The following is a 14,125-nucleotide window of genomic DNA, read 5'->3' on the forward strand; positions in this document are numbered from 1 at the left end:
ACTTCCAGGAGAGACTCCACCACTTGATACAGAATGGTTGCATGAGAAAGGGCTGGAGCTGATACCAAGGGCCTTCTCGGTGGTGGCTGCTCCGAAACAATGGAACTCCCTCTCTGGAGAAACTAGACTGCCTCCTTGCCATCCTTCCACCAGCAAGTGAAGGACTTTCTGATTCCAACAGGCTTTTGGGAACTGACTACTCTTAATGACAGGGCTAGCGTCATGTTGCTTTTATTATTTTATTATTGTAATTATTTGCATGGTTTTAACAGTGTGTGTGTATGTGTGTGTGTTTGTATGCTATCAATCAAGGTTTGTTTTATTTCATTTCTTTCTATATTTATAGCTGTTTATTTTTATTTTTTAAATTTGTACCCCACCATCTGACTGGGTTGCCCCAGACACTTTGGGCGGCTTCTAGCACATATAAAAACATAATAAAACATTAGGAGCAGGAATCTGCATCTTGCCAGCCAGCAGATAAGTTCCCACCACCTTAGTTCCCGCTCCCCTACTCTCTGGGCTTTACTTTATAGATTATAAATGCTGTATTTATTTGTCAATCTTAAAACGTGACTTTTGCTGTATTGTGATGTTTAGCTTGTTTTAGTTGCTGCCTTGTTAACAGTGTTCTTTAGATTGTAAATGTTTGTTTCACTGATGATGCGTTAATTATCTTATACGATCTATGCTGCATTTGTGATGTTCTGTTGTGTTCTACCATGTTGTCGTTATTAGTTGTTTGTGAGCCACTTTGGGATTCATTTCAATGACAAGAGGCATAGAAATATACTGAACCAAAACCAAAGCGAGCCACTTGCCGCAGCTTGCGAAAAGCGACTGATGACGTTGCAAAGCGAGAGGTGGGCGGGACCGTGTCCCACGCGAACAAGGCGTTAGAGTGACGTCAGGCTTCCTTGGGAGAGCCGATTACGCCGCTCTTCCTGGGGGACGTCGGGAGAGAGGACGGGGCGGAGACGCTGTTTCCCAACGCAGCCAAGTAAAACACCCAAATGAGCTTTCCACCGTGTCAGCCAACGTAGCCCTCCGGCCGCGTTAATAAATCTTTTGTAAAAGAAAAGCCCCCCCTAATGAAATGTCTCGCGTTGGTCTCGTCCGGCTTCCCCCCAGCGCCGAATAACCGACGTCGAAGACGCCGCGGAGAGACACGAGCCGACGGCGCATGAATAATGAAAAAGGAGGCGGGGCCTGAGGGCGCGGCGGGGACGTTGACAGACTTGCGAGGGGCGGGATTGTGATGCGTGACGGCCGTGACGGCAGTTCCGGGTTCTTATGCGGGCGGCTGCGGCGGGGCTGGCGCTGCTCAGGCGGGGCTGACAGACCGGCTGCGGAAGAAACGAAGCGCGGGGATCCTGTGCGGGGGAAAGAGGCGGCCGCCCTTTGGGGAGGGGGGGGTTGTCTTCCCAGTCCTTTCTTTTGCGCAGGCCGTTTGTAGGGCAGGACAGTAGAACATGGAGGGGCTTTGACAGGAGCTGCGAAGAGCACGAGATCGAGGGCGGCGGGGGTCGCTTCGGTTCTTATGCAGATAAATGAGATCGATAGATAGGCAGATATATGTATTTATGCACATACCGAGAGAAAGAAATCTCTGGATTCGGAAGGGGTTTTTTTCAATGATTTTTTCAATGTCTTCTTTAAAGCGGGGGCTATTTTTCAGCACAGGGGGATTTTTCCCCAGTACTTTAGTGACGTGAGGAAATCTATTCAATAGAGTTGGACACCAGCCATAAACAGGGCTGCTTCTAGATATACATATACAGAATCTTTTTTTTTATTTTAATAACTTTGACAATTTCTATTCCGTGAAGGGCGGTGGTTGTTCCCCCCCCCTCTTTTTTTTGGTCCAGGACAGGTTTTTGTTAGTTAAAACCCTCCCCGCCTCTCTCCGCCCCCTGCCCCCCCCCAAAGAACCCAAATACATGATTTTGCAGCCGAAGCCTCTTTTAGCAACGAGCAGGGAAGGTCTGGTTTCGCCATCGCCGGGTACTTTGGGGGCGAAGCAAGCCAGGAAGGAAGATTGGCTCCCCCCACCAACAAAATAAAAACTGAGCAGCAGCGAGGAGGGGGAGAGAAGAAGAAGGGCAGCCTTTGCATTGACTGAAAGAGCCGGACTCTGCAGAGGGAGAAAAAGGAAAGCGCCGAGCCAGCAGCAGCAGCGCTTCGGCGGAGGGAGGAGGCGTCGCCTTCGGTCCTTCTCGCCGCTCCGGACGCCGCTTCCCCGAGAAGCCGAAGCAGCTTGTCAGGGGAGGGCGAGCGCCGCTGGCGGGGCTGAGCGCGGGGAAGGCGAGGCTGGAGCGCCGGGCGAAGCGGGCGGCGCCGGCGGCCCCCACCCACCGCTCTCCTCTTCTCTCCGCCCCGGCCGGCTTTAAACCCCGACCCGGACGAGGGAGTCGCCTGCTGCGTGTCACCCAGCGGCGGCCTCCCGCCTCTCCCTCAGCGGCGCCGCCGCCGCCTCGCCAGCTGAGCCGCCCTTTCTCCTCACAGCCAAGCAGCCCAAGCGCCGCCGCCGCCGCCAGCGCGGTCGGACCCACGGCGTCCCTCGGCTCGCTCGCTCTGCCGACCCCGATGTGGCGCCCGGCGGCGACGCCGACTGCCAGGTGGTGGTGAAGCGGCGCCGTCGCCCGCTCCCTTCTCGCCCTCCTCCCTATGGAGTCTCCCCCCAGCAGCAGCAGCAGCAGCCACTTGCTGGGCAGCGCCGGGAGCCTCCTGCCCGGCGGGCTGGGCTCGGGCTTCAGCAGCCTGCAGAGCCCCGAGCTGGGCAGCCCTCACGGCGGAGGCTCCTCCTCGGCAGCCGCGGCCTCCCCTCCGCCGCCGCCGCTGCCCAGCTTCGGCACGCCGTGGTCGGTGCAGACCTCGCCGCCGCCTCAGCAACCGCCGCCGGGCCAGCAGCAGCCGCCGCAGCAGCAGCCGCCTCCTCCGGCCGCCTCAGCCGCCGCCATGGCTCCTCCGCCCAGCCCGGAGTCGTCGTCGTCTTCGGAGGGCGGCAGCAGTTTCTACGCGGCGGGCGGCGGGATGCCGTCGTCCCTCAACCCGGCTTTCTTCCAGAGCTTCTCGCCCGTGTCGACCCACGCCGCCTCGGTGGGGCCTTTCGGAAGCCCCTTCTCGCCAGCGCCGCCGCCGCCGCCGCCTCAGATCAGTTTACCTCAGCAGCAGCAGCAGCAGCAGAACCGGCGCTCGCCCGTCAGCCCGCAGCTGCAGCAGCACCACCAACACCAGGCGGCCGCGGCCGCAGCGGCAGCCGCCTTCCTGCAGCAGAGGAACTCCTACAACCACCACCAGGTGGGTGCTTCGGGGGTCCAGGGGGGGGTGGCGACCCATAGGAGAAGATCCAGCTCTGTGGTAGCTGTTGCCGATTCCTGGCCGTTTCCCCGATCTGGCCCTCCTGGTCGCCTTGGCGCGCCGTCCCATCAAGGCATTCGCGGGGAAGCAGTTTGGACCTATCGATGGATCGATTGAATACATGATCACGCAGGAAAACGTTGTATTAACAGTCGTCCTCCCCCGTTTGGAAGGTTGTTTAATGGCAGGAGGGCTGGGTAAAGAGGGATTTAATTGCTTACAGAAAGCTGGTGGTGAAACAGGGTTTGTGTGTTTCTGTGTGTGTCAAAGGAAGAGGAGTGTGTGCGCGCGCGCGCGTGTGTGTGTGTGTGTCGAAAGAGGATGTCCTATGATTGAAGGACCTTAGTGGGGTTGTTTTGGAAACGCATGTGTGTGCATGCGTGTTATTTTTGCTTTAAAAATTGTTTTTGCTGAAAACATAAAAGAATGGGGACACACACACACACTCATTTCGAATGCATGAAAATTGACCAAGGAATATGGTGGCAAGTTCTGTTTGGGTTTAAAGCTTCTCAGGTTTGAACCCTGTCCTATAGGGTTGCTCTCTTCCAAGAAGAGTTTGCCATGTATGCTGTGGCAGGAATCTGTTTTTGAGGAGAGGGACTGCAGGAGGAAGGGGCTGGGGGGCCAAAGAGAACAGTGAAGTGAGTTCACCTGGGTAGGCTGTGTGTCTGCACATGCGAGAGATTTTTAAGGACACAAATGCACATGCTGAAGTGTCAAAACAGTGTCAAGCCACCAGCTGGCTAGTGGAGCAGGGTGGGGGCCCCAAGGTGCCTTCCTTCGGAGAGAGGAGTTTTTCTAGGGCTTGGGAGTAGACAAGATGTACCACACCTGACCTCCCGGTCCAATGTGCTCACAAGGGAACACTTGTGACCATGTATATGGCTTTTCTAGTGCAAAGGTTACCTTTGCAAGGGGGAATAAATATGTGCTATAATCTTTAGGATGATTTCACAAGTTACAAAATTCCAATGTGAAAAATAAGTCATAAAAAATAAAGATAAAATGAATCCTGTGTGTAGGTCAGTTGTGTGTGAATGATCTTATATGTTTGCTTTTTTTGCACAGTATGTGTGCATTGGGCAATCAACCATTGAGGTGTAATTGTCACATACGGCGTTCTTTTATTGGACTTACATTGTGCAATACATGAAAGTGCTTTCTTTGTTGGAATTCGGTAATATGTGAAGAAGTCCTAGGAAGACAAAGGAGACCTTTAACTCCCACATCTTTTTCTTAGTTTCTGTTACAGTAATTCATACTAAATTACTGTACTAGCATTCAGTTGGCAGTTCTCTCTTCCCAGTCCTCTTGATCAAATCTGCAGTCTTAACCCACTTAACTGGCAGAAAGCCCTATTGAATTCAGTAGAACTTACTTCTGAGTAAACATGGTTAGGCTTTTTCCATTAAATATTTATTCTCTGTATATATAATATGGCCTAGACATTTCACGCACTTAACAATACAATCAGTGCAATCTTATGCATGTTTACTTGTAAATAAACTAGGGTTTCTATGCTGAGATCTGCTGAATTTTACTGCTAGTTTTTATTTATTTTGCATTGGGTTTTTCCGCTAGATATTTGTAAATGGTTTTGTATTGTATTTTTACCTAACGATGATAGCCACTTTGTGGAGTATGAGCTCAAAAAGCAGATTATCAGTTTTTTCAAACCAAATAAATTACCAAATAAATACGTTCTGTATTCAGTACAACTTACATCTGGATAAGTATGCACAGGATTTCAGTTATGAAGGGCATGGGTGTAGCGGGGGGGGGGGCAATCAATCAAAATCCTGGCTACGCCCATGATGAAGGGTCTACATAACTTATAGTTATGTTTAAGCAATATTCACTGGGTTGTTATACTACCTATAGATTTTATTTGCTTTTATTGAATAGTTTTATTTTGCAGTGAATCAGCAACATCATAACTTCATAATGAACAGAACAGGGCAGTTTTGAACATCTGTTTCAGACAAGCTTATTAGTTTATAGTGACTGTTTTTTGTTTAAATGAGTTATACATATGTGTAAACCAACAACCATAAGTGGTAGTCCAAAATCTGGCATTCCAGGGGAGGGAGAATTAGAATCCAAAGGCTTGCAACTATTTTCTGAATTGGTTTTCTTTTTTCTAATATATTTTTTATTTTTTTATACTTTTATTCTGTGTGCTTTTACTTTAATGGGAAAAAAGGGGGACATTGTGGAAAGAAAAGGGGGTGGGCTATGGGGAGAGATCTTTTGCTTTTTTTTTTATCAAGGGTGTTGCATAAGGTTTGTATAAATTTAAATTTGAACAATGGGGTATATAAATTGTGCTTTAAATCAGAAATAGAACTTGTGGAAACAACAATATGAAAGGGGAATACGGTAGGGGTGGGGGAAGGGGGGAGTCCCAGAAAGTGGATGTTTGAAAATAAGGTTCTGAATGTATCTTCATAATTTCTTTTCTTCTCTTTCTGTATTTTGGAAACTTCAATAAATATTATTTAAAAAAAAAAACAAAATCTGGCATTCCAATCCATACACCCATAAATTGGCCTAAAGCAGCTTAAACTGAGTATCTTGATTTATCCAGGTTGTGAATAGGTCTGTACACAAATTTCCGCTTACGTTTTATTTTGCAACTCTGAGCTATGTGCTAAGCAGCTTGCATAAGCAGCTGTAGATGCCAAGAAAAGTTTCAGTGTGGTATTTCAGGTTGTCCCAGTCTTTTTGCATGCAGCACTTACTGCTACCTTATGGGTGGGCTGAAAACCTTTTCTCCCATTGGTTGGAAGCTTTCGTCTTTCAATGAGCTCTGCATACTCACAGTAATATAAGTTTACAGTTTCATGTTTTCTATAACAGACTAGCTTTAAACTTCCTTGTTCATCGGGTAGTCTGCTGCATTTTGTTTGTGCTCTAGTATTGTGCATTTATGCTTAGTATTAAACATTTTCCTTCTAATCTTTTTATTGATTCATTTAAAGCTCTTTAATGTTAAAGGCCTCTTGCTTCTTCTTGGAACAAGCTGGCCTAGTAGATTGCTGCTGCTCCCATTTTACAGATGGCTGAGAGAGTAAGTGGCTGCCTAGCAGGTCAAAAGTGGATTGAGATCAAATGTCACCCATGATGGTGTAGAATCTAATTATGATTGTCTGTGTAACCAACTGTGTTTCTGTAATAAAGACCTACAATGACAAAACAAAAAAGAATTATAAGTTGTATTTAATGGGGAAACTAAAATAAGATTTTTTAAAAAGTATCGTTGATATTCACTGTTCGGTCTATTGTTAGACAAGCTAAGAATTACAGAAACAATTTCTAAGTTTTTCACAAAGCAAAAGAAATCTCCTCTGCCTTTTGTGCTTTAAGCTTTATAAATAGTAGTACTTGGTGAGCATCAGACTAGCTGTAAAGATGAAAATCCTGTTAAATCCTGTTACCTTCACTGTTAGTTTTACAGTATGATGCATATTTCTCCTAAAAATTGCAGCATGAGACATTCAAGACTGACCACGTCTATCTGCAATTATATAGGACTTTAGTGTCTTCTTAATTATCCTACCCAAATGGTTTATATATCTTCTTCACCAGGATGTATCACAAAATATTTCACTTTGAAATAATTATATAGTGACACTGAGATACTAGCTCCCATCATCCCTGACGATTGGCCATGGTGACTGGGGCTAATGGGAATAGTAGCCCTCTAGTTGTTGCAGTACTATAAGTTTCCCCTCCCAAATTCTTTTTAAATGTATGGGGTTGTTGTTTTTTAAGCCAAGTGTTAAATTATTAACATTGGAGGTTGACACATTGCACAGCTATAGCTGTTCCCGTATCAGTGACATTGAAAAGCTTTTCCGTCATACCACTTGACATAAAATATTGTACCAAAAGCTAAAGAAGGAATTTTGAATAGTTATTCAGTGCAACATATCCCCCCCCCCCACCTGGACCATCCCTCTACCTTTCCTAGGGCTACTATGCTTTTACATACTTCTTAAGTCATCAACTTCTTATGCTTTTATTGTATATGATGATGCTTTATGGCCTAGCTTTTTCTGTTTCATAAAAAACCCCAAATATAGCTACCTTAAGCTTGTAAATAGCAACTCGCCCAATCAGCTGTGATAAATAAGAATCTTTTCCAGGTGACTAGTCAGAAAACCTTTGAAAATTGTAACAGTTATTTCTGTCACACCAACAGTCTGAAAGATAAAGAGCTGAGTACACATAAGTATTATGGACAGTTGAGCTAGCAAATATCTGTGGGACATTAAAGGTGCAGTATTATACAGTACTTTGATCACCTGGGGGCAAGCCCCATTGAACACAGTAAGACTTAATTTTGAGTTGCACTTTAAGCCTTGCATACTTCTGTAATCCTGAGAGAATCACCTCACTTATCAAAATAAATGTATATAGGAAGATAGTATTATTGAAATAGGGATAAATACTTATTATGTGTGTGTGTGTGAGAGAGAGAGAGAGAGAGAGAGAAACCTTCAGTGGTATGTATAAAGCAAGTGCCAGTTTTCATTTTAATTATTTATGAATAATGTTAGAGATACAGAACAGTGAGACTCTGGACTGCAAGTTCAACCAAGCACTCAAGTTGAGGAATTGCAAATATTTCCTAATTTGTGAGAGAACAGGGCTGATCATTTTGTGATATAAATCTGGCATGTAGTTTTGACATTTTTCTTTAAATCCTGATTCATCTGTTTCCGTCTACACATACAGCCTTAAGGAAATAGATTCTATTAATAAGTGGCAACTTTTGGTTTTGTACTCTTTTAGTCAGTCACATCTTTGCTTTCATTAGTAGAGGGGCACTAAAACTTTTTTAGAGAGAGTGAGTGTGGGACTGATGTCACAGCAAGAGAGGAAATTAGCAGAAAGAAAAAAGTTTTATTTCCTTGGTATTATAAGATTAGTACTTAAAGTGGCTGGGTCCCCAAGTTCTGCCCTAGAAAAATAACATGCAAAAATTGAGATGGGAATAGAGAGCTTGAGCCTCTCATAGCAATCGCCAGAGATACCTATTGTCATTCTCATGTCACTACTACGTACAGTGGTACCTCTGGATGCGAACGGGATCCATTCCAGAGCCCCGTTCGCATCCTGAAGCGAATGCAACCCATGTCCGCATGTGCACGGGCCGCGATTCACCGCTTCCGTGCATGCGTGTGACATCATTTTGAGCGCATGCGCGAGCGGCGAAAGTAACTTCCGGGTCACTGCAGCACACAACCCGAAAATACTCATCCCGAAGCTACTTTAACCTGAGGTATGACTGTATATGCTAGGTTTATCAGAACTAAGAACTATGTTTTGTGTTCCTCCTGTTGCCCTGATCCAGAAAAAGTCAATTTGGCTTTAATAAGATTGTAGTATTAAGCTTATTTGGGAGTAAGCAGAATTCTGAATTCAGCAGAAATAATTTCTGAGCAGTCATGCATAGGATAAGGCTGTGTTACCAATACTTTTTAAGAAATTGATCAGAAATATTTTCAAATAACTTTAGTATTTCTCCTCCTTCACCTCCCCTCCTCAGCCTCTTCTGAAGACATCACCCTGGAGCAACCATCAGAGTACTGGCTGGAGCACAGGAAATATGTCTTGGGGAAGTGTGCATGGTAGAGACCATCGTAGAACTGGAAACATGGGAATTCCAGGAACTATGAACCAGATCTCTCCCTTAAAGAAGCCGTTTTCTGGTAACGTCATAGCTCCTCCCAAGTTTACTCGTTCTACTCCATCGCTGACTCCTAAATCATGGATTGAAGATAATGTTTTCCGAACAGACAGCAACAGTAACACGCTCTTACCCTTACAGGTAAGAATGGTATGTAACCACAGCCTTTTCATGTTGTTCAACTTTTGCCAACATATTGTTTTTTAAATAAGTAAGATGGCTGAAAAAGTACTTTCTGACTACAGTTACATCTCCTTAATATATAGCTTGTGTTGTTTAGTTCTCTCTGTAGATATTGAATGAGATAAAACTGAATACTTCCTTAATCATGCAACTTTTGTAACGTTTATACAGTGGAGCCTCTAGATACGAACTTAATTCGTTCTGGTACAAAACTTAATTCGTACATACCCCAGAAAGTCCGCATCTAGAGGCACCGCTTCTGCGCATGCACGCGGCGTGGTAGAGCGGTACTGCGCATGCGCACGTGATGAAACCCGGAAGTATACACTTCCGGGTTGGCCACGTTTGCAACCCGAAAGTTATGTTACCTGAAGGTCACGTAACCCGAAGGTCCACTGTATATTGTCAGAGCAATGTTTTGCACCCTGAAACTTGCTATGAAAGTCAACAGTCAGTACGGTGGAATACTTAGCATTGCGGATCTTGATACTGCATTAGTATAGCAATGACTTTCTGCTGGAATTGCAAACATGGCACTGCAAATGTTTAGATTTGGAATGCAAGTATTCTCTTTTTTATACTTTTGTCATATGATTTTCCTTGTAAATTAACTCTGGTTTCCTTGTCAGTTTTCCCTGCATTTCATACCACTGAAATGAGCAACTTGGTACTTAGAGAATCGGGGGGGGGGGGGGATTGAGTTTTTTTCACTTTTGCATAAACTACAAAACAAGGCAATAGCAGAAATATCAAAGAAAATGTGTTGTATTATCATTTCTTTCAATGAGTACATGAGTGATGTAGACACATATCAAAGAACAACTATTAATAAATCCATATGCCATGCTTTTCTTCAAAGCATGGCATATGGACTTATTAATGAAAATTATTTGTATTAGTATGAGTAATATAGTCCCACCATAAAGTAAAGTATGTTCTGGGTGTTTGAGAGCTTTGGGGACTTTACATTGTACATTATAATTTCTCTGGTTGTCAAGTTCCATGCATTGTTATACCATAAAGAAATTTGCAGATCCTAGTGTCTTCAATTTTTGCAACGTGGATAATCCTAGGTGGTACCAGCAGCCATGTTGTAAGTTCTTTGGGGTGCAGTTGTCGAGTTTGGTTGTGCCATATATTTAAAAGCCAGCCTTGTAGAGTTATTTGAATAGAAGTTTTGAAGATAATGGAAAACTAATGAAACACATTATGCCATGACTTTTTTTTACAATCAGACACTCCCAACACAGGTGAAAAAATGTTCCCTGGGCCCCAAGAGTCTGGTGCTGTTGATGTTGTGTACACTAGCAGATGTTGCAACCAAGGCTAGGATTAGAGTTCAATAAGATGTTATCCAGAGCAGTGTTAAAGTATATTGCACATAAAAAAAATCTTAATAGATAACAGTGGAGTGGCTTGCTTAGACAGTAATGAGAAAACAATCTGTGTAGAAGATCACAAACTATAAATCAACCATGTTGTGTTGAAAATGGAATTTCAATGTAGATCGCCTCAGATCAAAGATACAGGAGGCAACACTTTCATTCGACATTGAGTAGGCCTTTAGTGGGCATAGTTTTGTGCTCCCCATTTAGGCTGGAAGCTTGCATCCTGCAGGGCAGAATTGTGTAGAAATGATGTTGAAGTAACTGGATTTAACTGCAGCAGATGGCTTTGTATAAATCTGTGTGTCCTATCTTGAAAATCATCTTTCATTCAACACTTAGTTTTTGCATGTGTTAGGTATTAAGTTCTAAAACTTCATAATACTATTGTTGGGCCAGCTTTTCTTGATGCATTTGTAGATGTTTGAGTGGCACAGAAATTTGAGGTATCTGTGTGAGTGATACACGTGTACTTGTACAGAATTTAGTGGCTTTAAAATATTTTTTTGATAAAGTCCCAGAGTTTATATTGCTTATGGTTTTGGGAATGCAAATTGAAAATTGTTCCACACACACTGTAATTTTTTTTAAAAAAAGGGTTATGGTTAATATTGCTGTGTTGAGAAGCAACTTGGATATTGTGTACTGGTAATTGGGTGGAGTTGTCATTCAGGAATAGGAGGTCTTATTCTATTTTGCCTTGACTGTTAATACTGCTTACTATACTGCTAAGCCAGTGCCCCATATATCAACAGAGTCTTTCCTCTACTCTTCCTTCATTTGAAAGTATTCTCAAAGTACGAAAAATACCTTAATCTTAACAGTGAGGTTAGTAGTCAGTATGACCATTATCTTTCATTTATTAATGTGCAGTGGCATTTCCATTACTATGAGAAATCTGGAGATCACTTTCAAGGAAGTCTTGTTGAGAAGGAATTGAATTTTCCTAGCACTGAAAACACAATACTTTGCTATTGGGAAAACATGAATTTATTCCTTATACACTTCTTAGTGCTGTGTGAAGTAGATTTCATAAATGTGTTGCGACATCCATGGTAACAAAGGATGCATGTTTGACTCCACCCTTGCACCATTTTATACAGTTTTTGAAACTAATTTTATCATATTGAAGCTAAGCTCTCCCAGGCTGTAACATTAAAGCATGTGAATTAAAAAGAAGAGGAGCAGCATGAGCTACAGACATTCTCATTCTGACCTTGTAGTATTTATGTCAAGTCTACTTTTTTATATAAAAAAGTTAATAAACTTTAATCTGTGAAGTTGATAGTAGTTAGGATCATTTTGTTCTGTATAGCATGAAATTGTTTATGAATTGTAAGCAAGCAGATAAAACAAGTATAAGACAATAGGGTTGTTGTTGTTGTTTCCCACACTTCTGGAATAGCAAATGGCTTTTGCACATTTTATGAGTGGAGAGATTGGCAGCTATTGTAGCTGAGACCGCACCATAACAGTTCAGTTATTCTTCTGAGTATGTTCTATGATTGTGATTATTCCTCATTGCATCTTGGCTGCGTTAAGTATGGATGATCTACACGGGCACCTGTACAGTGCTATCTTCCAGTTACTGTATTTTTCGCTCTATAAGACGCACCAGACCATAAGACACACCTAGTTTTTGGAGGAGGAAAACAAGAAAAGAAATATTCTGAATCCCAGATCCCTCTTGCTGTTCTGGCTTCTGGGATAGCTGTGCAGCCTACATTCGCTCCATAAGACGCACACACATTTCCCCTTACTTTTTAGGAGGGAAAAAGGGAGTCTTATAGAGCAAAAAAATACGGTAATTCTCTGCCTTTGTTATATGACATGATTATTCATGCCATCCTACTGGCTTATTGGCTTCTGCTATTAAAAGCAAAATTGCAAGATCTTTTCCCAACAAACACTGTGTGATCTCGAGGTAAATACGGCTTTTATTTTATATTCACCCAAAAGGAAAGCAATGCCCAACCTGGTGATAACAGAATAAATGATATAAGGAGGGAGCTGCAGCCCAGGATAGGAAAAGAGGTAGTAAGGGAAAACCTAGCTACTTTAAATGAATTCAAATCTCCAGGGCCTGATGAACTGCATCCAAGGGTACTAAAGGAGCTTGTGGGTGTGTGTTAAGAGCCCTTGTCTATTATCTTTGAGAATTCTTGGAGAACAGGTGAGGACCCTGCAGACTGGAGGCAGGCAAATATTGTCCCCATCTTCAAAAAGGGGGAAAGGGATGACCAAGGAAATACCAACTGGTGAGCTTGACATCGATACCAGAGAAGATCATAGAACAGATAATTCAACTGTTGGTCTGTGAGCATTTAGAAAGGGATGCTGTGATTACTAAGCCCCAGCATGGGTTTCTCACAAATAAGTCATGCCAGACCAATCTGATTTCTTTTTTTGATGGAATTACAAACTTGGTAGATCATGGAAATGTTGTGGACATAGTGTATCCTGATTTCAGTAAGGCTTTTGACAAAGTCTGCCATGATATTCTCACAAGGAAGCTGCTAAAATGTGGGTTGAACAATGTAAATGTTAGGTGGATTTGTAGCTGGTTGACTGACTGAACCCAAAGAGTACTCATTAATGGTACCTTGTCACCCTGGAAAAAAGTAACAAGTGGGGTGCCACACGGTTCTGTCTTGGGCCTGTTGTTGTTTAATGTCTTTATAAATGACTTGGATGAAGAAATTGAGGGGATGCTAATCAAAGATGACACCAAACTGGGAGGGGTAGCAGAAGACAAAATCAGAATTCAAAATGACCTTAACAGATTGAAGAACTGGGCACAAGCTAACAAAATGAATTTCAGTAGGGGCAAATGTAAGGTTCTGCACTTAGGCAAGAAGAACCAGATGCACAAATATAGGATGGGGGGCACCTGGCTTACTAGCAGTACATGGGAAAAGGATCTAGGGGTCTTGGTGGCCTTATTACCTTTGGTGCTCTAAAATGCTATGCAGAAGCTAGTATACTAGAACCCCAACAATACTTTCCCCGTGGAGTGGAATATGAGCACAAACTGCACCCAGTCATGTGGGGTAGAACATTTTGTAGCTTTATTTTCTGTGGAAACTAAGTATGGATGTGTAGAAACAAATTTCAAATAGTTTTAGACAAGGTAAGCACTTTCAAAGTTTTTAGCTTAATGCATTAAATACAAATAAAACAGCCATACTAAATTAGAACTCTGTAGGGCACCAAATTCTACTCTCCCTCCCCCCATGCTAACTGAAAGTTTTCAGATGTAAGTTAACCTGCAAATTACCCTAATTTGCAGGCTAGACAATGAGATTGAATTTTCCAGTTCATTTTCCCCCCTGAAACCCCATTTCTCTGATTGCACCTGTATGTTTTGCCCTATACATCTTGCCCTCCCTGATCTAGATGTCAAATACCCTCGTTCATATGCACTTTTAGCAAAAAAATAAAATATGCCATCAGTATCTTTTGCATCACATGTAGTTTGTCTCTGTAATAGAGCAATCTC

At 43.2% G+C, this 14,125-nt stretch overlaps 1 protein-coding gene across 4 annotated transcripts in view; it reads left to right on the forward strand.

The window, feature by feature from the left end:
- The first annotated feature begins 1,284 nt into the window (after window positions 1–1,284).
- Window positions 1,285–14,125, forward strand: part of CPEB2 (cytoplasmic polyadenylation element binding protein 2) — a 68,349-nt gene continuing 55,508 nt past the window's right edge. Inside the window, exons 1-2 of one of the 4 annotated variants that reach the window (XM_083630401.1) lie at window positions 1,285–3,300; window positions 8,918–9,208. In XM_083630401.1, coding sequence (XP_083486527.1) covers window positions 2,668–3,300; window positions 8,918–9,208 — 924 coding nt within the window. In that variant the 5' untranslated portion in view covers window positions 1,285–2,667. The remainder of the gene's footprint in view (window positions 3,301–8,917; window positions 9,209–14,125) is intronic. The other 3 variants (XM_083630403.1, XM_083630402.1, XM_083630404.1) reach the window with 3 other exon arrangements.

This window comes from Podarcis filfolensis, assembly GCF_964270895.1.
Source record: "Podarcis filfolensis genome assembly, chromosome: 9".
Lineage (NCBI taxonomy): Eukaryota > Metazoa > Chordata > Lepidosauria > Squamata > Lacertidae > Podarcis > Podarcis filfolensis.